At 33.4% G+C, this 24973-nt stretch overlaps 1 protein-coding gene across 1 annotated transcript in view; it reads left to right on the top strand.

Moving 5' to 3' along the window:
• LOC134268259 (inositol-pentakisphosphate 2-kinase-like) overlaps positions 1-24973 on the top strand; it is a 36455-nt gene continuing 11482 nt past the window's right edge. Inside the window, exons 1-7 of the mRNA XM_062750451.1 lie at positions 1-105; positions 3211-3288; positions 3609-3707; positions 7855-7921; positions 9030-9190; positions 9597-9692; positions 21937-21995. Of these exons, the coding sequence (XP_062606435.1) occupies positions 37-105; positions 3211-3288; positions 3609-3707; positions 7855-7921; positions 9030-9190; positions 9597-9692; positions 21937-21995 (629 nt within the window). The 5' untranslated portion in view covers positions 1-36. The remainder of the gene's footprint in view (positions 106-3210; positions 3289-3608; positions 3708-7854; positions 7922-9029; positions 9191-9596; positions 9693-21936; positions 21996-24973) is intronic.

Below are 24973 nucleotides of genomic sequence, written 5' to 3'. Positions count from 1 at the left end.
TTAGAAGGCGGCTTTAGTCTACATAATCAATGCAGAATGGCGGATGGTGAAAATGTGTATTACAGAGGAGAAGGGATTTGTAATCTTGTTCTTGCCACAGCAAAGGTAATTATCATTTTAAATGTATGACTCATTTACTAATTACCAAATGCATATTTCCGTGGATTAATTTTCAGTTTTAGGAGAGTGAAACGACACAAAATAAGCCATGCGGTGTATTTATAAATGCGTGTTGCTTGACGTTGACCTACACTATTAGGCAAATCAGGCGTTGATCCTTTCCACATGTGAGGATGTACTTGTTTGCCAGATAAACCAAAGATTACCATAAATATTTCTCTTTTCATTAACAATGATGTTCTGTGATTCTCTTTGATTTCGACATCGGATCGAATAATTTTGAGTTGATAAACATGTACATGTGGAGTGTTGGTAAAATGGGTAGGCAAACCCGGGCCGGGGCAAATTAAAAGCCGGGGCAGATCGAAGTTTTTCATATTTCTGTCTTCATACTTTATCGATCGAGCTGAAATTTTCAGAATCTATTTAATACTTGATTATTTATATTCGCTGCTAAAATTGCCCTGAAATACTTTATATTGTAGATTTTATCGGCGATTGTTGATTTTCAAGTTGGTAAAATGGGTAGGCAGTTTCCCAAGTTCACAATTTACGTTTTCAGACATATGCTGCATAAAGTCCATAAAGTTATGAATAATTCTGGTGTTTAAGAATATATATTAACAATAAACAGGTTGGGCACACACCCCCAAATGGTTATTTAACCCCCTCTCTCTGGTCTCTCTCTCTCTCTCTCTTTCTCTCTACCTACCAAATGGTGGTCTTTTTTATTCAAATCCAATTTTCATTGAAATAAAGCAAAAGCGCATTTACTTAGGCATTGGGGAATTTTAATTAACATATTCATCGCACATTTAATACAATTTAGTCAATTTTCCATGTGGAATTTCTGTGGAACTTCGTAAAAACGAAACCCACAGCTGTTCGTGACGGCCGAACTATTAGCTCAAACAATACGAAAAAATATTTTGTTGTGTGTAGTTCGGTAAAAAATACATTTAAGTAAGAGGTGTTAGTCTAGAGAAGTAACTTTTCAAACGATCTTTCGATCTGCGTCTATAAAAATCTTTATAAAATCCCGTTAAACACGAGCTCCTCGAATCTTATTCGTATGGTGGGCACTTAGTGCTATAATATTCATTTTTCCTACATTTTCATGGAACATTTATTCTTTATTTTCTTTTAGGATGAAGTTACGATTTCTGTGCGACCCTTTGTGGTTTAGTATGCATATCTATGTTGTATCTACTATATTTCTTAAATATTTTTGAATAAAAGATTTACAAAGTGACATTTGCAATTATTCCAGATTTTATTCCAAGATTATGGTTTTCGAGTGATTATTTTAATATGAGTTCACTGCATATCGCATTTTTATAAAGAAAAAAGCCATTGCTTACGAAATAAACTAAATAAAAGCGAATTCTTACCATTCCTCTTATTTTACTTTTTCAAAATTAACACTTATGGGCCTCCGTAGTTAATTCAGTCTTTTGACCCAAGTTTGGAAAAGATCGTCATTTTTGATTGGTTTAGATAATTGATCGGTTGCCCGGATGACAGAAATATGAAGTGATCTACACGATTGATAGGCTCAACTACGCGCGAGACGGAGGGAATTTTTCTTTTAAAGTTAAAACAGAGAAACGTTACATTTGTTTACATAGGTGATGATTTTGTCAATTATTTGAACGACACTGCGCAAAAAAGTCCGCGTTGAAATTTTAATTTTTTTCGTTCAGAGTACAGATAAATATCTATATTTTATTCCCCGTGAGTTGAAATTATGCGCCATTTCACGTCATTCCAGAGAACTGAACAAAACGATTTTTCTCTCCCATTTGGTGGTTAATAAAGACGCCGATATGGGCGAATGACCACCAAACGGGGGTTAAATGACCATTTGGCGGTGTGTGCCCAACCTGATAAATTAATATTTCTTCATTGTTTATTGTAATATTAACATAAAATAACATGTTTTAAGAAAAACCGGGTTATTAAAACCGGATCCGATCACCCGGGACAAATCTGAAAATTCCGGAATAGTTGTACAGGTTACCAATGTTTGTCACCTGTTGGAAGCTTGTATTTAATTTTTTAAATAGATAATTCATTTAAAGAATATTTGCAGTTAGCATAATTAATGCAAAATCCCTACCAATGGCTTTAATTTAATCACACACAAGCTCTTTGATCAATTTGGGCAATACAAAATTGGCTTACCTTATTAGGTTACTAGGAGAAGAAGCTGGGAAGAAAATTGTTGTGATGTAAAAATAATAAAAAGATCAAAGTGCTCTTATAAGGACACCTCCATGTTGTTAGAGCTGGGCAATGTCACAAAAGTGATAGCTAACATCCTCTAATACAGACAATTGGTTTTATTTATTTCGGAATTTTCGGGTTTGCCCCGGGTGATCGGATCCGGTTTTAATGCCCCGGCTTTTCTGAAAATGCGCAAATTCGGCATACTTATAGCTTTTTTAATGTAAAACTAATTATATTTCGTTAATTTAGAGTGTAAAATATTGGAAAAGTCCACAATTGTAATAGTTTAATGAGTCTTAATTAAAAAATACCGTAAAATGTCGTATTGATTTTGCCTACCCATTTTACCAACCTGGAAATGAACAATCGTCCAGAAAATCAGAAATATTGCGTATATTAAGGCGATATTAAGAGTGAATACAAAAGAATCTTAAAGGAACATAATCTGAAAATTTCAGATTAATTGGTGGAGTATTAGCGGAGATATTTGAAAAACTTCGATCTGCCCCGGCTTTTAATTTGCCCCGGCCCGGGTTTGCCTACCCATTTTACCAACACTCGTACATGTGACCACTTTAGGGCACTTATGTTTTACCTAAAATTTGAATGAGTATACACAATTGATACTTCTATTGTATTATATTATCTCGTGATAACATTTACTGAATATATATTTTTTAGTCTTGTTCATGATCATCTGTACATTTTCGATAACTTTTATCAAGATTATTAAAGGGAGGGACGGGGAGAGAAAGGAATTTGTAGGGGAAATTATATCAGACGTGTTGCCAAAATTTGAAACGATGTAAAAAGAAATCTGTGTACCTGTATGATTTTTATTTGTTTCTTTTAAAATTTCAGGAGAAACAAGTTTATCGTTTGATGAAAGCTGGCAAATACTCGGGCAAGCAGGGCTGCACCAAAGGTTGTCCTGCTCAGGTGGTTTGAGTTTGACATTTAACATCATGAGTAATTCAAACATTTCACATAATGTTTCAGATACGCAAAACAATCATGAAATTATATCTAGTCTAGGAATGTTTTCATCACGCTGTTGGAATAAATAATCCAGAATTTTAAAAATGTGAATGAATTATTTATAGTAGATATAGTGTATATAGTATATTTAATTTGTGAGATTTAAATAAATTGAATAAAATTTCTGTGTTTTATCTGTAGATAATAAAGTATCAATTCTTTCATTGGTTTTGAATTTTATTTTTAATTTTCTTTCATTTTCTGTTCACTCTATTTTTCAGGAGAGATCAAAATGGATTCATCAGTCATTAGAAGACAACGTAGAGTACATTAAGAATATAATGGTTCCCCTGCTGACTGATGCATTTGTGGTGATCCCAGTAAGTTCTATATGGTCATTTTAATGTCATTTTCCCCTTTAGATTTATCAGATGAAATCAATTCTCTCAAGCTACTGAATTATGCTGAAATGACTCCTGTCATATTTGTTAAAGTCAGTGTGGATTCTGTCAAAATAATCATATGCATTCCTGGTTTTTTATGCTATAATATTCATAGTATATGCTTGTATAACAAATCAAGTAGGATTCAATTCAATTCATATACTGGGCAATAAAATGCTGGCAAATGTGGATTACTTTAATGTTGTTTATTATCTTCATGCATAATTCATATTCCCTAGGAAAGTGACAAATAATTTTCTGATTTACCAGAACACCTCATCGATGACCCATTCTTTTGAGAAAACATCTTTCACGCTAAAACCATCGATTTAACAATGCATTCCTGACCCCCACCCCACCCCCACACACATATTTAATGTTCAAGTGATATTGAAATTACTTTAGGAGAGATTTTAATATGTAGATGGTGATGTCTTCGGGTTTCAAATATGTAGAGGAAAGGGGGTGGGGGTTGCGCTATTATCAGCTTTAAGTTTTTATCCTATGAGAGTTGCAGATATTTTAATGCATAACCTCTGCTTAGTATACCAGCTGTATAGTGTTATCTCCTGAAAAGCCAACCTATTGATGCTGTCTTATCAGATATCTGACTGGAACAAACAGGATTGGGGCAGAAAAGCTCCCTAAAACAGAAACTCAGATTGGGGCAGAAAAGCTCCCTAAAACAGAAACTCAGTCAAAAATGTTCTACGTATATCAGACATTTTATTGGCTTGAAGTTAAAATACAGGCAGTGATGACTTTTTTTCTTTTCGACAAAAAAACGTTTGATCCTTTCATTTTCCTGTAAGTCTCCTGTTTTTTGTGACTTTGAGTTCAAACAAAGTTCAAAATTAGACATAAATTGTTAAAGTAATAAATAAGTGTTCCTCCTGTGGTGTTTTTCTGTTAATGGTAGATGTAAATTATTCTGTTTTTATTGCATTGTTCTTCATAACAACAATAAATCTCTGATCAGAGGAATATTATTAGAAGAACAATTTCATCCTCTGTTAGATCCATTTAATATTCCACTTTCTGGTTTTCCAATAAATGGATAAGGCTATCTAAATTTAATTCCCTGGTTCTCAGGCCAATTTTCTCCAAAACAGATGCGGGAGGGCGGCATTTTATTTTTCATTTTATTGGCAATAAAGTAGATGAGGGAGGTATTTTTTTTATTTTAATTTCCGAATTTTCTTTAACATAAAGATAATTTTTTTAATCACAGATATACTTTCCATTTCTGGTCAAAATTTCTGCTTTATCCATTGCTTAACAGCGTGTAAACATCGTAGGTAATGTCCTCGAATGTATTTTCAGACGAAGTAGCCAAAATCTCATTGTAAATGGCTACCGGAAGTGATATTTGAATACTAAACTACGAAACAAATGAGGTCGGAATTTTTTTTCCCGGATTGGTCTCTGCAATACCAACTTTTTATTTTATCAAAAATACAATAAAATCGGCAATGCGGCTACCTCAAAACGGATGCGCGCGGGCCTGAGAACCAAGATTTCAATTTTATATGGCCTAAACAGTGGTTTTTTTTTTTTTTTTTGTTAAGATAAGTTTATCAAAGTTCATGAGTCCAAAAAATATTAAAGGTCACTCAGAATTTCTTGAAGAGAACAATAAAGGGGGGGGGGGGTGTTATATACTTGACATTGCTTACACCAACAACTGACACATACAAGTCAATATGTAAACTTAGGGGAAGGGGGGATGAGTCTAGCTTCAGACCCCCATCAGAATCTGAAAGTGTAGTACGAACTTTAAATGTATTTTGTCCTTAAATGTACATTTTATTAATTTAATGTTCAAATGCAGATAAAATATATTGAAAAATACACATGAATGAACAAGTCATTCAACTGACCTTTTTCAATAATTCTTTTCTTTTAATTTCTTATTGCCCTGTACTGCAACATTTTTAACATTTTGGCATCGTCATTGTGATGTCACTTCAGTGAGAAATCCTGCATTATATTTCTTCAGATCTCTTTTTCTTTTGTTCCTACATGTATTTGTCCATAATTGTTGAATAATCAAGGTATATTTGTGTTGATTGCTTTATGTCAGGTAAAGATCAAGTATCTGGATCTTACCAGCTGAGCAATGTGTTGCACAGACATGTTTTTCATCAATTTTTTTTTTTCATCTCATATTTTGGGAATGCTGCCATAAGCAATTGAGCATATTGATTAAAAAAAAAAACACATTGGAATTTTTTCTATCAAGCAGAATGTGCGTGTTACTTTATTTCTGAATATACAACTGCAAGTGAATTTATATGTCAAGATTTTTCTCTATGGTTTTAACCAATTACTTCAAAATTCTGACATCAGCTGAGAACAAGCTGTGGTAATTGCCCTGAAACTTCTACTTTTTAGATGAGGCCATGTGACCCTGTCTATTAGTTTGCTTTCAGTTGAAACCCCAAAACAAAAGTTGGTTTGAGAACATATGAATTTTATTTACACTAAATGAATGAGTGCCAAAATTGTTTTGATTAAAATACAAATATGATGTATCAAACTAAAGAAAGGAATATGAAGATTTTTTGTACTCAAATTAAAGAACCGTTTTTTAAACAATTTCATGTGATAATTACTTAACATAAGTTAATTGGTATTAAAAAAAATTTCAACATACAGTAATGAAATTTATAAAATAATAAAGTTTATTATTTGACCCCTATCTTTCAGTACTGTTGCAGTACTTTGATTTTTAAAGAAATAAAAAATTTCTTATTATAACCCCACCCCATCCCCCACCGAAAAGAAGGGGGGGTTATATAGTGATGGGGTTATCCATTTATCTGTCTGCCTATCCATCCTTCTAGCTGTGCATCCATTTTAATGAAATTTAATGATACTTTCACAGATTCTTTATTAAATAGTGCCATTGTGACCTTCCATAGCAAAACATGGACTTTGCCATTATACATAAATGGGAGGCGGGGAGTATCATTTAGTGAGCTCAATGCTCAGAGTACCTTTAGTTTCTATTATGTGTTTTTACTATTTTGATTATTTCATCACAGATCAATTTTCATTTCTAAACTTTAGCTTATTATAGAAAGTTGAGGAAAATTTACATTTTAAACTTTTAAATTAATAAATTTTGTATGAAAGATTAACGTTCCTATGCATTCATGTTGGCGCAGTGGTCAGAGCGATTGTTCTAGATTCACGGAGTAAAGAGTTGTTCCTTACGTTGCGGGTTCAAATCCCACTGCAGGATGTGGAGACTGGTCCTTTAAATGAGACCGTGTAAACCAAATTACTGTATTTCAGTAGGTGCTAGCACCAAAAGATCCCTCACTACTCAATAGCCCTATAAGTGCCAAGATCTAAATACTGTAAAAGCACAAATATTGGTGGGGGATTAAATTTTGGTTTATTTTGTTGTTAACAATACTGTAAATCACTTTTTATTTGCGAGAACTTTATTTTCGCGTAATTACGCGAGACAGTGTGCTCGCGAAAATTTAATTCTCACGTATAATAGTATTCCTTAAGATTATGTAGAGCAATCACCACAATTCATGAAAAATTTGTCTCGTTAATCAAGAGTCAATGACTATCTCACGAAAATAAGGTGTCGCGAAAATTTAGTGATCTACAGTAATCAACGAAATTAAATCCCACACGAAATTTTATATGACTATACAATGAATAGGGTTACTTTCAAAACAAGGAAATTAAATGCCCACGAAACTATTCTTGATAACAAATCAACAAAATTTTATCCCCACGAAAATTTGCGCTTCTGCAGTCAACGTAAATATGCAGTTCTCTAGCGGCAAATGATGGTATCTCAATATGAGTGAAGAATTCTCCAATAGGATAAACAAAGAAAGAGAAAACAATTCTTACATTCACATGTTTTTTCATGTGACTCTCAGTGTATGGCATAAGATTACAATAATTGAAACAGACCAGATAAAGAAACCCGATTTTACACTATTAATTTTTCCATTTGCAGGGAGTGTCGTTTACCTTAAGTCGAATCTGCTTTGAGCATCTGAAAGTCGCATTAATAAAAATTAATGTGGTTAAATGTTACGTGTATTTTCAGAAAATCCGTGAAATACCCAGAGGGTTTACAGAGAGGATTGAAGAAGAAATCAAACACATTAGAACAGGTGAATATTTCATAAGCCTTACACATATATTATTGCATACATTGTACACAAATAGGAGAAGAGAGAAGGGGGAATATTTCATACGTTTTAATCAGTACAGGGGAAGAAAGAAAGGGGAATATTATACAATCATCAGTGTTGTTTTCAAGTTAAAACAATAATAAAGTACAGGATGAATGCAGTACTCTGAACCTAAAAGTCAAATTGAGTAGGGTACTTCAAAGATTGCTATCGACCAAAAGTAATTGTTTCATTGTATTATTTTGTGATTTACCGAATCTACAAATTGGTTAAGAAAACCTTAATTCTTTCTTGGTTTTAGTGTCTGTAGAAGTTAAAGTCAGATGCAGAGTAATTTCATTAGACACCAGTATAACACACATAGAGAACTAAATAAGAATAACTCAGTGATATAAAAAATACATATGCCTTTCGAAATTTGGATAACATTGGAACATTATTACCTATCAGATTTAGCAAAAAATAGGTTACTTTTGTTTTTGACAATTTGTACTTGAAATTTAAGGTGCAATTACCATTAACTTCCAGCTGCCTTCGTAATACTGTTATAAAACTTGAAAGTTGGTAATTTCTTCTGTTGTTTTAGCAATAGCATTCTTGAGCATGTTGAAGCGTAAAAGAGGTTGGTTATTTAAGTTTGTATTTGCATGCCATGGAAATAAAGGGGGTGCTGAAAAATAATTAGAATAAAAGATAAATGTTTTGGTACAGATCTTTTCATGAGAATATCTTAAACTGTTGAAGAATTGAATTTGTAAGATGACTTATTTATATGTATAGACCTAAAGCTAATTGGGTTGGAATGTATTGTCAATATATCATTTGGGGAAGTTGAAATCCATACACAGTATATCAGTTGGAAACTTGTACCTTTTTGGTAATGGATATGTGCTTAATATATATGTGTATAACTATGCAATAATGTCATTTACTGGTTGTTTTGGACTTCTTGATTAAGCAATAATTAGAACAACAACAAAAAATTTCAAGAAACATCTATTGCCTTAACTTTACACAGACTCTGACTCTCAGTGGTTAGGTCTTGAGGAGAAAAAAAACGTTTTCATGACTCTGATTTTACTTGCAGCTCACAAGCGTGTTCAGGAGGATGATTTCCGAACTGTGGACCCTGCAACGTGTTCCGCACTGGTGCTTCCCGATTTCTGTTACGTCACCAACCTGTCAACAAACACCTGTATATCTTCTACAGCGCCTGACGCATTTCCCACCATTAGTGTAGAAATTAAGGTTTGTCCTCTAAAATGAAGCATGATTGCCTCAACATTACATCTACAATTGTACTGTTTTTACACTGTAAATAGAATATAGTAGATACCTGGGAGTATTGCAAAAAGCTCAAGGATGCCTGCTTTGGTTCTCCCTTAAAAAACTTATGACAATTGCAAAAGGTTATCTAAAATTATGATTTGTCACAAATATATGCATATTTCATTTTATTTTGTAAAAAATGAAATTTGTCAGATTTTCCTGAGTTTTAGAATAGCTATTAACAGTGTTCTCTTAATACATCTTTCAAGCGATGTGTATACTAAGAAGCCTGTATGGATTTCTTTTGGTTAGATAAGTCAAATTTTATTCTATGAAATAAACTTGATATATAAGATTAAAATATTTTTATGTATTTTCAATTTAGCCAAAGAAAGGCTTCATCCCACTGTCTGCTCTGAGTACTGAGTCCTCTACACTGAAGACCGGAGTCTGTAAATTCTGCATGCATCAGAGATTAAAGGTAAGGCTCCGCCAATGAATTCAAGATCAGGATTGTCCCTTATGGTGTGGGGGAGGGATAGGAAGGGGGCTAGGTTTTATTTAAAACCATTGCAGCTATAGTTCACCTGGAATTTTCCTTTGAGATTCTTTGTTCTTAAGCCAAAGAGATGTTAATGTACGTGTCCGATTCCTCAGAAGATGAAGTCAGAGGAAACATTGGCTGAAGAGGGCTATAGATATCATTTTGTTTTGTTCATTGTTGTAGCTCCCCAGTTCTACAACAAAATTACAGGAGGAGAATACTGACATAACTGTTAATGTTTTTGACCGGTCAACAGGGGATGCTCACTCCTCCAAGGCACCTGATCCCACCTGTGGAATTGGAAGGTGTCTATGTTTATGCCCTGTTCAGATTTGTATTGTGGGAAGTTTTTATGAGATTGATCGCTGTCATTATCTTCAGTTCTTTACCCCCTTTTCATATGCATTTGTAAAGAAGCAAGGTTGAGCTCAGCGCTGGTTAATCTCATTTGTGGATACCAAGTTGATTGCACTCCTGATGGGTAGGGGGTGGAGATCTATCCTATTGCAGACCTGTTTACTCTTAAGATTTCGCCGTATTTCGTACGGATTTTTAGTCTAAAATACGTCTCACGGTTTGCCATTATGAAAATACGGAAATCGGGAAAACATTAGTTTGGAATTTAACAATTACTTTTCGTTATGATCTGTCTTAGTTTCACCCCTTTTATCGCTGAACAAGAGAAAGATTTCAAACACATAAGCGATGTCAGTTTGTCAAAACGCTGTGGTATTATTAAATGAGAGAGACCTTGTTGTTAAATTATGTTTTTGTAATCAGAAAAGCAGTTTTTCTTTTTTAATATGTGTAAAATCGATGGAAAGTGAAATCTTACTGGCAAATGCCAAATCTCACGGACAAATCTAATAAAAAATACTGAGAAACAGCATTATGGGTAAACAGGTCTGCTATCGTAACACTCTTCTTTGAATTGTTTGTACACACCTGGTCTCAGCTTGTTTTAAAGGCTTTTAAAAGCAAACAAGAGCCTTAAATCTTTGACGAAATGACAAAGATTCAAATTGGAGCAACGGTGCATCCATGATTATACATTTGAATAATATGACAAGACGTAGAAGTAAAATGTAAGAAGCTTGAATTAAGGATTACAGGAAATGGAAAAAACAGAAGACTGATCAGATTATTCCATCATACCTAGCTCACGTTTCACGCAGTGTGACAGATAATTATATTGGATAACTTATTGGGATGAGGATGAAATTAATTATATTGCCTAAATAGAGAAGCTAGAAAATCAAAGATATTTAAAAAAAAAAAATAGGAAAGGAGGGGTAGGGGGGTATGGAGGTAAAACAAAATGTTAGAAGTGTAAGTATTGATTCCTGGCAATGTGTCGAAAAGCAGGTGTGATACAGTATTTATTCAGTAAACGATAGGATGTGTTTCCATTATCTATGTTATGCAATATCAGCAGCACAAGTTCAATTACTGGGTGAGGATAGAAATAAATGCTACTCGGAGGATTGTGTGAACAGTTGCATAAGATGGATCGGAAAAAAGAGCTGATTGACTCCTTCTTGAACTCAAGATGTATCAGAAGCCATCATGGTCATGCCAAGCCAAAATCTGTAAATGAAAGAAAATGACATGGTCAGCCCAAATTATAGCAAACAAGCGTGTTTAATAGGAAAGTTGAATTTGGTCAGTGGTCTATAATTAATTGAATTTCCTGCCAGTAAATGAAATCTAATATTGGTTATGTGGATGGTATGGAGTGGGTAGTCATGGCCTTGATGTATGGGCTTTGTGTAACAGAGTTGCTGTCAAGGGCATAATTTTCCATCAAGTATTGGATACTTTGTTTAATTAATTCTTGGATATTGTGTTCGAATATTCAATGAAGTAATTAAAATGTATTTAATGGTTTTTATATTGCCATGTATTTCAATTCTATTAGTGTCAAATGAGTAGTCAAATTGGTTTTATTTTTACAAAGTTGATGGAGGGGGTAAATTGACTGTTATCATACATTTGTTAGTATTGAAGCTACAGGACTATGTGTTTCAGAAAAATGCAATGTTAGTAAAAGTTCGGGGTTAGGTAGATACCCAAGTGTCAAATGATAAAACTATATATATAATATATCATATGATGAAGTTCACACCTGGAAAAGAACAATCTAATGTATTGGCTTCTGCAGTAGGTGTTTTATGTGATTTGTTTGTTTGTTTTGAGCATATTTTATTGACAATATGTCAAAGGGATTGGACACAAGTTCGGAAAACTTAGATATAGTCCTCTCCCAAGTTTTTTTGTTTTGTTTTGATCATTTAGAAAAGAATTAAAGATAATTAATTGAATACTCCTAACGTACAAAGAAGAATTAGACAATAAATAAGAATTTTGGATAAGAATAATGAGAGAGCAGTATGAAGAGTTTGTTATAAACATCTTATAAGACTGTTTATTAGGGGATTAGGGGCCTTTGTCACTTTAGCCTAGCTGTCAGAGTCTTTGTTCAGATGGAACTCTTTGTGTTCAAAGTGTCATTCGGAGTACACATTTATCAGAGTGTTTACAAATACACCGGTTGACTGCCCCCTCCTTTAAGTTTAAGTCCGGCTTTATAATGCATTGAGGGGGCCCCATGTTATCTGTTGACATCAGTATTCTATATGTGGGATTTATTTCGTTCCTTTGTAAGCGATCCGGATTTGGGTCAGTGCGATTACATTATTTACTACTGGCAAGGTTCCGCACTCGGAGCATTAGACATATGTTTCAAGTAGCTTCCTTTGTTGGATTGGGCGATTCGTCATCCAGTGTTCACCGCATTAAAAGTTCTTTATATCTACCTGTGGGGTTTTTGTTCCATTTCACCTGTAAATTTACGTTAGTATATATTTAGTCGGATCTGATAACAGTTCGCATTAAAGGTGCTTTTTTGGATAGGGACATGGTTTAGGGATTTATTGTACAATCTGATAGAAATATTTTGTAAACCAGTCCTCTGCTTACATGGTTTGTTAAAAGTATACGTGGGCAACACCCATGCCTAGTTTGTACATGTGAAATGGATGAAAAATTCTGTAATAGCTAGTTTTTGTTAAACAATTCCTGTGTGATATGAAACTTTTAAAAAGCATTTTCAAGTTCTGACAAAAATGACTATCATTTTCCGTTTAATAAAGATGGATAGTGAAGATTTCATAGAAATATAGATCATACTAATGCATAAGCTAGTACTTATTAGTTCATTTTCATTAAAAAAATTCAGTATGTGATATTAATTTGGACAAAATAATACTGTATGTCTTAACTGTTAAATACCAGTCGAGAATTAAAAAGGTATTTAATCAAATGCACCATATGTCTGGTATTCATAAATTATTTGAGTCAACCATTATTATTATTCATTTATGATTAAGAGATTGTATTAGTTCAATCTGCCATTAGTAATAATTCCATGTTAGTGAAAAATTCAGCACGTTCAACAAGAACATTGTGTGTCCACTGTTCACCTGTCCCGTTTCACCTTGATTTCAATCCTTTGTCACCTGTTTCTATTTTTAGTGACGGGGACATTAACACTTGTGTCCGGAATCCAAAGGGGGTAAATCTAGGGTTGTGTTCCGTTATCTTTAAGCGGTACATTATTATAAATGAAGGCTATCATGAAGTATAAATATTTTGTTGAGATAACACCTTGGGGGATGACCATACACAAAGTGACTGTAGATTGAAAAGCCAGATTTGGACCAAATTTTGCCAGTGGCTGGAGTTATAATGAACTGGACTTCACTTCAGTACACCTGGAGTTATAATGCTAAATTTAAGTTAATTGCCCACTAAACATGTAGGTCATGGGTATCTTTATATATACATTGTATGCATCATGTTATGCCACTTCCTCTAGCCCTGAGGATTGCAGCATGTTTGATTTGTTGGAGATTAGGGTTTTTCTGAAAATGTGTTTATTGATATGTGTTTTTATTGTCAAAAAGTGCTATGATTGACACATAGATGTGTGTTTTATTAAAACTTGACGTATTGGCTTTTATATGTACATGAGTACATGTTTTGTGAACTCCTCTGAATAAGGATTCAAACATTTTTTTTCTTCATTCAAGATTTTTTTGGAAATCCATTTTTTTCAACTCTTATATACAAATGTATTGATATATTCTTGAAGATTTGAAGGAGAAATTCAATTAATTAATATTGTATTTGAATTCCCTTCATGTACATGTATAAAAAATAGTACTTGTGTGGGCATATTTGGCAAGTCATCACAATTTCAACCTATATAAAATAAGGCTAAGGCCTCGTATTTATATCTTGATTGAAGTGATTCGTTTAGGTACAAAAGCCCCTTTTTACTGGCAGCAGACTAATAAGAAGACATAAACTGAGTTCCCATTGAACTATTTTATTGACAAGTGCAAATAACGACCATGTACTTAAACCTGTTGCAGTGTGTTACGTAATGTTAAATTATCGTCCCAAGGTCTGGATATCTGTATAGAGTTTGTTTCCTTTCACTTCTTTAATCTAATCAGACAAAAGGTGTAGTGTTATAGTAACTGGTACTCTGGTTCTCTTTGTGCAATTTGAAATATATTGAATGTATTTCTTATTTCTTTTTCTGGCCATTGCTCTAGCTTACCAGTACATTGATTTTGAAAATATCTGTCAATATTATCTATCGTTGATAGACTACTGGCTAGGACTGTATACAAAATGCTCCAATAATTATTTTAAGAAAAAAACCTGGGACACCACCACCACCACCACCCACCCCTACCCCCCTCCAAGAAAAAAGTTTTTTTGTAAATTTTGTTCAGTTTTTATCACAGTACAGAGAAAGGCACCCTGAGAGGAAGTAATAATCTTTTGCCTGATATATCCTCTATATCTTGATCTATTTATATATTTTCTCTTGCCATTAGAAAAAATAATGTACATATTAATTTGATAAGGCTGGCAAATCCAATAGGCAATGCTAATAGAAATTCTCTGTGAAAGAGAGAAAACGAGCCAGCAGCTTGACTTTCCTGAGGATAGTAATTATGGTTTTAGCAGAGGGCATATAGAAAATTGAAAATTGGCCTATTTGTGTCCCTCCTGCCGTCTGACAGGTGAGATTCTACCAGGTATGAATGCTGTATGCTGGGAAAACTAACCAAGCGCCAAGTCTGTAATTATTGTAATACTAGAGTGGAAGATGGCACACTATGTAATAACTGTAAGGATGTTGTACACGTTGAATTGAGATGTCATGAGGAAGAATTGGTTGAAGTGGTCACATTGGAGGTTCAGAAAGCCTATAAATTTTCGAGGACATTCTTGTTGTTGAAACAGAGAACAAACACTACAAAAACATGTAGTTATTATATAAAGTGTTTCCCTTTTTAAGTTGTTAATTAGAGCACGTGTAACATATACAGTTAATGAATAATTGGAAATACCAGAATGTTCTTCATTATATCTTATGAAGGTCACTCCAATACAATGATGTGTATAGATAATAGCAAGGCCAATAGCAAGACTTCAATTAAGTCAAACTGAATTGTGTATTCCAGCTGGGGAAAAATATGTAGTTTCCTATATGCCCACACATTTAAGTCTCATAACTACTGAGCTTAATTGATATATGCATAGAATTCTTCTGGAAAGACTTTCACATGATGTGAAATGTGTTTTTATAATGAATATTGTGATTCATGAAGATCAATTTCTAGGATTATACATCCTTTTCCCCCCAACTGTTCAAAACAAGGCAGGTTAATGTATTTAATAAGAATGAATTGAATAAGGATGATTCCATCAATTAATCTACTGTAGAATACTATAGACAGCAATTTGATGGATATGTTCCAATCCTTATAATGAAGATTTTAGTGTACAACTGTGTCTGTTTGATTTCATACTAGGGAGGAATAAATTATATGTGTCAATTTGTACAACAATGAGATATATAGGGTTAGTAACTGATTGATTAGGAGACAGTACCAACCAAACCTCAGAACATCAAATCAGTTCACTCCAGAGTTCGTTTAGATATATTCAGAGAATATGAGCTCATCTCTCTGTTTTATAATAGGGGTCACACAATATGATTTGATAGGTGACCTGATGATGAATGCATAGTCTTACCAAAATGATAGTCAGATTTAGAAATTAATGTGCTCTAAATATAAGATTTTACTTATATAATATATGTGCACTAGCTGTCAAAATTAAGGAATCATAAGCACTGAAACAGATTCATTCTGAAGTAGTATTTGCGAATTTGAAATAGCTACTTGGATTTATTTTTGCTATCTCATGACTTGGCACTAGATGAGAGAGAAGGTTATATTTGGTAATATTCTTATATCTTTAATATGGTTCTATGGAGATGTGAGTTGATAGTTAAGTGGTGCAATAGCATTATAATTATAACTTTTTACACGACAATTCTGCTAATAAGTCTGAAATTTTATTCAGGAGGCTAGAATTATACGTATGTGTGTCTGAAAGACAAAAGTTTTAATTGAGGAAAAATATTTCTCGGTCGGCAGGTTTTATCAGCAATAGCAAAGAGACCAATGTCAAAGTGCCAATGTCAGATGATATGTATATTAATTATATTTATTGTATGGTGTAGAGTTGTGGATGATGCAGTAAAGCATGAGGGGAAGTATGTAGAAAGGGAAGTCAAGCTTCATTGTAGGGGATATAAAGGATTGTTATTATAAATACTACATCCTGTTTATCACTAAATAGAGACAACAGTTATTATAAATAATTCGCTTGATCGTATGATGAACTAGCCAAATTAATTATTCTTCTCTTCGTAAGAAGGTGCTAATTACTTTTAAGATTTACATCCTGCAAATGTAAAGCACATAAAACAAAATCTAATAAACTTTATGATACAGTTAGGATATTAGGCCCATCAAATAAGACTATTTCTGCAATTCCAGAGTAGAAAGGCAATAACATAATTAGAAGACGGTAATTTAAATAGATTATCAAGTGAAGTGTTGGATTCATTTTTCAATCCCAAACTGAGTGCAATTTATTATATGCTGTATAGCAGGTTAAAATTGCAATAGGAAAAGATCGCTATTTGTTCAATTTGCAGCAAATTGCGGTCGTTTGAATTTGTGGAAAGGAATTTTAATACAATGTTTTTATTAGCACTGCAAACATTTTTCCTTGAGTATATTGTGTCGATTTTTGAGCCAGCTTAAATAAAAACAAAACACCGAACTGATCCCGATTTGAAGTCAAAACAATGTAACACATTCAGATTTTTAAAATTCCGAGTCCAAATCTGTAAAAAAAAAATTTACCATAGTAAAAATGTTGAATTGTTAATTATATAATTAAATTAAATAATTGTCTTTACTCTGTTTACTACATAAGTGCCTCAATTAAAGGTTATTACTCAGCGATACGCAGGGGTGAAATTTAACAAGCAAATGAATGAAAGTCTCTTCTAACTATAATGCACGTACAGGTCTTTGATATCCTCTTAAGCCTTTTAGCCTCTTTGTTGTATTTTGTTTTTAGGACATTGGAAGAATCAATTTTTATCTTCATTTTTATCAATTTTGACATATCTCATTTTCCAATTGATTTTAAAATATTAATAGTGTTAAGTAGAGGTCAATCTAGTAATATTTTTTGTCACTTTACTTTTGAAAAACAACTTGACATTTAAAAATGAAAATTGAAGACATAAGAATTGAATGCCGTATTGCTTATTAGTAAAACCTTGCAAGCAGACTGTGAGACGATGCACGTTTTCCTTATAATTCACTGAACCCTAGATTGAAAAACAGCAGCTGACATCCAAACTAGAATTACTTGTCTGTACATCGTGGATAGGTTTCCAATATGGGACTGTATATTAGTGAATGCAGTAAAAACAAGATTTTGTTTTCCTATTTAAAAAAAAAAATTAAGGTGAAATTTAAAAGGAAAATCCTATCATTTTATCACACAATAAATAGGTACACATATACTTGTAAGCACATGAAATATATATAACCTGAAAACATGCCATAACTAATGGTCACAAGAATGTGAGTACACAGTGAATGTACTAGCTGTTACTAGAATCCGCCTAGGTTTTTCTTGACAGAGGAAAGACCTCAATGGCTAATCTGCTCGTACATGTTATTTGCCATGTAGAGAGCTATAGCTAACTCCTCTAGAATGTTTAGGACTAGTAGACATAGCAGATCTTTGTGGCTTGTGTGGTTAATCTGGAGCATGAATGCACTCAGTCTCTCAAAATTGTATACATATTTTTCAATGGTACTCAGTGGTTATATTTTGTAAACAAAGAATTGTTGTTTTTATAGAAATCTGCATCACATACATTCCATCCAATAACAACAGGTCGTTAACATTAGGAAATTAGGATAAAAAATAAGTTTGAAAGTTCGCAATATCAGATTCTGTTGATTTCATAGGATTTATTTTTGACGACAATTAAGAAATACCTTTGGAGTTTTTATAAGCATGCATGACTGATTTTTACAGGGCACTTTATGATATTGCACCACTTGAATGCAAGACATTGATTAAGCCACTTGAATAGACTTTAAATTTCAAAGTGTAAAGCTCCCTCCAACAAAATTAGGTTATGAAGCAGTTTAATGGCCTTAATCTGATAAACCTGTATATTCTTTTTGATAAGCTTTCAAATGTCAGTAGCCTATTGTTCTAAATTTTTTAAAAAAAGTGTGTGTGTACAATTGTTAACCTACTTTAATTGATATCAGATTTTTTGTACTTTGACTATAAATTCAGTATGAAACCTTAGTTTAATAGAGTGCAAGGTGCAAAATTACCCACACACAAGTGTATCACCAAGCCAAAAAAAATCATAACTGATCATGTCCATTTAGAAAATTATATTTTGATAAGTGGAGATCTCTATCAATTAATCATCAATTTCAAAATTTTATCAAATATTCAAGACTTTATTGTCCACTTTTTAAAAAAGATAGGATAAGCAAGGTATAGCCTAGCTATTTTAGCCCTCTCCCTTAAAAGAATACACTGTATATATAGTGTTTCAATTAATACCCGGACCTTCACTGCTCATGAATGGTCCTGAGTGCCAAGTATAGGACAAAATTTGCAGCTCTCCACCGGCAAGTGGTGGCATCTCCATAGAAATGAAAAATTCTCAAAAGGGACATTATTTAAACAACATTCAAACAAACAAACATGATAATGAAATAGTCATGTAAATTAATTTTCTTTAAGTAATTATTAATTCAGATACACAAAAATTTGTGTCCAGATATGGTAGAGGAAAACAGCAAGTGTTTATTATCAATCTGTGCATAATATGTGTCCTTACAAGATCACTACTGGATGTAATCTAGCTACGCAGTAGTGTATACACCTAGATAATCGTTATAACATAGGCCAGGAATATATCCTTCTACATAACTAATTATGTGACAACCGTTCAATTAATCTCGTTAGCTTTATAAGGTTCACTAGTCATGTGCACAACTCTATTAGTTCACAACCTGTTAGTTCTTTGTTGTGTGGAGTGTATCTGCCGATCCGTAGAGCCTAAAGGATCAATCATTTCCACATTGCGTACCTGATTATACATTCACGTTTTCATTTTACACGTTTATGTTTTTTTTATTTCAATGTTTTAAGTGAGCTGACCCACTCAGAGAAAAGACAACAAAGTCTTTTATTAAAAGCATTTGGTGGTTTTATAATTAATAAGAAAACGTATGACTTAAAATATGAATGTTTCTAATTAAAGCAATGCTTGATATGAAATGTGGTGACACAAAATGGAATTTAGATGTCTAATTAATTTTTAAGACAAAAGATATTGTATTTATGTTGAATTTTAAAAATGTATATGTGTTGAATTTATGTATATTAATGAGGCTCGCGAGATTAATTGATTTCGGGTCTTGTTTCCTCATCTTGCGGCGACTGATGGCATTGATAGATACGAGATTTGAACAAATGAGATAAAATTAAAACACATGTTCCATTAGTCGCTGTTGATATAATAATATAAGGATTTTTAATTCATTGCTACAAAATTATTCTAGAAGTCTACAAAACAGGTTTTTTCACGTACAGTTGTGGTGTCTCGAACACTGATATCTTAAATACCACGAATATGGCGAAGTAATTTTGAAGTCCCAACCACTAATTCTTTAATTATTTTACCTTTGATATCTTGTATCCTAGCTTTGATATCACGACATTTTTCTTGGTCCCATTGAGTTTGAGAGAATGAGTTTTGACTATTTTGTTTCAGGGAAGGAAAGTGTATACTAAAATCAATAGTAAGTGGAATCAAAAAGTGACTGTAGGCAATTATAATTTTGATTATTACTAATCTATGAACAATGGTATGTTCTAGTAAATTTGTGTCATATTGAACAGTAAATGTGTGCTGGAAAATAAGTGAAATAAACATGATAAAATCAATGAAAATGATTTATTTTAAATCAGATCATTTGCCTCTTTTTCCCAAGGTGAAGGACGAGCATTCCCCTCAGATATTTTGGTTTTCCTGGAGTTGTAAACAGACGTTGTTAATACAATAGTTTTCTGGTTCAGAAGTCACGATTTCCGTATTGTATACGGGAAAAGAGGTTAATGATTGATACAAGCATTTCACATTTTGAGATAAAAGGTTTTTAAAATTCTACCAGCTAGATTTCATTGTTATACTTTTAGAATACCAGTAGCTAAATGAAAGTGTGGTATTATTTAAAAAAATGTATAAAATTTATCACTGTTTGGTGATATAGGGAAATTACCATTCAATTAATGATGTATTGATATTACAGTGAAAACTGTCTAATTCGACACCTGCATAATCTGTCACACTGTGAAATCGGACATTAAATTTTGTTCCCATTTTACTGTTTTCCTTGATTTTCTACACTCTTAGCCAACACCCTGTCTATAGTCCAACATAAGATTCATATCCAAATGCATGTTGGAATAAGTTTTCACTAGTTTGTTTTACTAATGTCAAGTCCCCACCCCACCCTCCCTTACACACACACACTCATTTTATTGTGTCTCCCCTTTTTAAAAATTCTGAATTTTGTCATCGAGTTGATCAATAGCTATAAAAGATCAGTAAGTCCTTGCAGGAAATTATCCACATGCTAGTATTCCTGATGTTAGTTCCTCTATAGAGGGTGATGTTCAGGTCACTGTTCGCTTTCTGTCCTGGTCTATATATGGTCTAGCTGTCAGTACAAGGTTATAGGATTGACAGTGTTTATAATGTTAGGGACTTGGGTTGAGGCAAATTGCAGTGTTCGTTAGGCTAGCAGAAAATTAATTTTTTTTTTGGAAAACTTTGGTAGAAAAATTATACAGTAACTGGAGATCATTTTTCCCAGTCATGGGGTTGGATGGATTGAGAGTGTGTGTGTGTGTTTTATTTTTTTGCAGAGTTGCGGGGGGGGGGGGGGGGGGGGGGGGTCATCAATGAAAATGTACCCAATATTTTCTCCTTGAAAAAAATTCATCAAAGCAGGCATGGAGTAAATTATAATAAAGTCTGTAACATATTATATGAGAAGTTTAAGGTAGTAAGTAAGTATGTTACAGACAATTAGACGTGAGGACAGTTTTTAACATGGACAGATTTTTTGGTTCACTGAATAAACCAGCAGTCATGAGCAGGCTCATACTTCTAAGTACTGGTCAACATCCCCAAATGATATTTTTTGACTACTTTTACATATAAAGTGGATAAAAATGATCCATGTTTAGTTGTTCATGTATATATGAATACTGCAGGTGGTCAACAAACGGTTGTACTATGCACCATGTTTTTTTTGGAAATATACCTGCAATTAGTTGGGTCCTTTTTTTGTTATATGTTATGTTGCTTGCAAGGAAATATCGCTTTATGCAAATGAAAATGTTTGTATTAATGAGTAATTATAGTGACAGCTCCTGAGGAATTGCATGTCCTCATAAATCTGAAGTTATATTTATAATTCAGGCTATTTATATTCTAACTTCTACATGCAAACATGTCAAAAGCATTCTAATATTTAAATTTTTCTGAACTTTTTAACATATTTCCAGAACAATGTTTTGAATTTTTTTTTCTTCAAGTGTGAAGGGCAAGGCCACCAAATAAATCTTTGTGGACAATTTCTAACCAAGATTTAAACTTTGGTTAATTCTATTTTTACAGGCCAAAGAGGGGCGATGGACCAAGACCAGTCTCTATTGTCCACTTGATCTGTTCTCAGGGTAAGTGCCAGCGACGATTATCTTTTTTTTCGCATTAACAAAGGCTGTGGGTTGTCACCGGGATCCAACATGCGTGCCGTCATCACCGGCCTGACAATGGTCCGTGAGACGACAGCTGGTGGGACGATGACAATGATTTCGCAGACTCACCCTGGACGGGATTTCCTTGTCCTCGGCGTAAATTGACAGTTGGAACGATAAATCAATCCATGGCCCTTCTTTTGTTGGAGAATTTTCCCAGCATTAAGCCACCGCGTTATTGCACGTGTGGTACGACACATAGGACTAGAAAGTAATTTTCATAGGGGGCATGGACCATTATGAATTCAATACAGTTATTCTTTGAGAGGGCTGGGGTACCTGAATACTGGGTTTGTTTTGACGGATGATCGGGATAGGGTGTAGGATAATTGTTTAGTGGCAGATGGTGTTTATGTAGCAATACCAGAATCATATTACAGAAATCACATTTCTTATGAATGAAAACAGATACCATAAAATGTAGAAATTGTAATTAGAGTAACAATGGAGGGATCGATGCTCAAGACACTGAAAATCAGACCTGATGTGTGCATGATGGAACAAAACCTAATTCCCTGCAGTGTATGTTATTCAGACTTGATGTATTAATAAGTAAAACGTATAATACTGTGGCTTAAATGTGTCATCCACTTAAGTATAGACCAAAAACTGATCTTATTTATGTGACCCAGGCCTATTTAGACAAGCATCTCCTCAGGGCCCCTAAAAATTACAGCTTTTATGCAAATATGATGTGCCTTTTTTATATTGACCTTTCTTAGTAGTACTTTTGTTATACAAAAACAGAATTAAACTGCAAGAGGTCTTCATGTAATGTCACATTAAATTGATATTTTAAGCTGTAAATTGTTAAATGGACTACCCGGTACCTATACTTTCCATTAGATATATATCTGTAAGTTTATTGAATGAATAATTAGCACCTTAGCTCCAATTACGTTGAAATTTCAATTTTATTTTTCACTGAGTTTTATAATGATTAATAAAATGATTTTGAATCATATTGCAGATTACTTGGAAGACATTTCAAATAGATTTTGTATTGATACCAGACTTGATAAATAATACTGGAATCAATTTTGATGAAATCTGTAGCTCATTAAATTGTTTTTAGGGGTCTGGTTTAATATAAACATAATCAACGAAATTTACCCTTTTTCTGGAAGTATATGAAATTGATATCCACATTTTCTTTGTGGAGAGTAAAAACATCATACTGAAACTCTTTAATGCAGTTAAGTGAATTGAAGCCCTGATTCAAATTGGTCTCAGGAGCCATGAAGTCTGTGTGATATATTAACTATGACTTCATATTCATGTACTTATAATAGAGCTATACATCACTTCAGTAGTATTAAACTCATAGCCAGGGCCACTCACTGCCAGGGCCAGCTTTACAGGCTATCAAATCTTGATGCATCTGTACATAAAACCAGGCTGACTGTACCTCTAACATCATATAACCCCCCTGGACATGACCTGGACAAGAGTCACAGGCCCCTGAGTGCATTTTGTGTATTGGCCACCTTGAAACTTACATAAAAATTGGCCTGAGCTTACGACTTTTTTGCAAGTGTTGCATACAGGTAGCCAAGTGCAGGTTTATGCAGGTGTCATTTGAGGTAACACATAAGTATACTGGGTTTTTTTCCCCCTTGAGCGCTTGGTCATTTAGTTGAAGTTCAACCTTATCAGCTAATTTGGCTCTGAAAAAAATTACATTCAGCGAAAATTTTTCTTGGCTGGTCCCATTTTGAGTACATAAATAGTTGACTTGTTACTACCTATACATTTTATTTTTGGTTGGATGATATCAGCCATGTGTATTGACTGATCTAAAGGGGGCTTAATGAAACCATTGAACACTTTGCTCCATTAAGAGAGCGATCTATATACTGATGGGGAATCTGACCTCACAAATTGACACCAGATCAATATTTCCCTGCCATATTATATAGATCTGAGAAATCAGCTGATCCAAGCATTGATGAATATTGATTTGTTAAGGCTATATATTATATCCCAGAGACCCATTATTTTCTGAGGGCAGGAAATTGTGTTTACCCATTATCAGATCTATAGTGGTTAGCTGATATGTAAATGTAACCACATATAAGGCTGTTAGGACCTTGTACATTGTATTAATGAACTGGTAGATTTATGTCAGGCAGAAGGGGCAGTCAATTTTAAATTTTCATAGTTTGCTCTCCAGGGAAGAGTGAGAGTATAAATATATTCTGAGTAGGTGTTATGATTTGGTTATTTGAATTTTGATAGACCTTAATATAGATATGGGCCTTACAAACTGATGGAAATGAGACTATAAATAAATTCAGTGTGTAACATTGTGTTATAAACTGGCTGGTTTATACCTGGCAATATAATTCATGAGTAGGTGTTATGATTTGGTTATTTCAATTTTGATAGCTGTCCAAGTGTCCAATATATCATTGTGTTATGGGCCTTATACAAAAATTTTCATTTTTTTTTCCATGCTAAAAAGGCAATGTTTGAAAAATACCTAATGGTGAGAATGTTGAATAAGAGCCACTTATTACTATAATTTAATTACCGTACCATTCTCTGAAGTTAAGTCTTTGAAAAAGAGTATATGGCCTGGGTCTCAAGAACTAATGTTTCCTTTGATAAATCACTCAGAAAACTTTAAAATAGAGCAGCATAATTTAACATACATATAACTCTTAATTTCACATTTCATGTAAATTATGCAATAAATTAAAGGATATGTTTTAAGAGGATTAATCGACTTAATTTGTTCCAAACTTGGAAATGAGGTCATGTATTGTTTATTGCCAGTGGGAGTGAAAATCAGATTTTAAATACATAATCTCTTGTTTGGGGGATTAAAGAAAATGTCATCAGGATTATACAGATTACAGTGAACCACTTTGCTGTGATTATATTAGGACTGTGAC

Source organism: Saccostrea cucullata, unplaced genomic scaffold, assembly GCF_032062105.1.
Source record: "Saccostrea cucullata isolate Sc308-1 unplaced genomic scaffold, CSIRO_AGI_Scuc_v1 ctg1110, whole genome shotgun sequence".
NCBI classification, from domain to species: Eukaryota; Metazoa; Mollusca; class Bivalvia; order Ostreida; family Ostreidae; genus Saccostrea; species Saccostrea cuccullata.
Note: the sequence above shows the minus strand (reverse complement) of the source record. Positions and strands in the feature narration are given on the sequence as shown.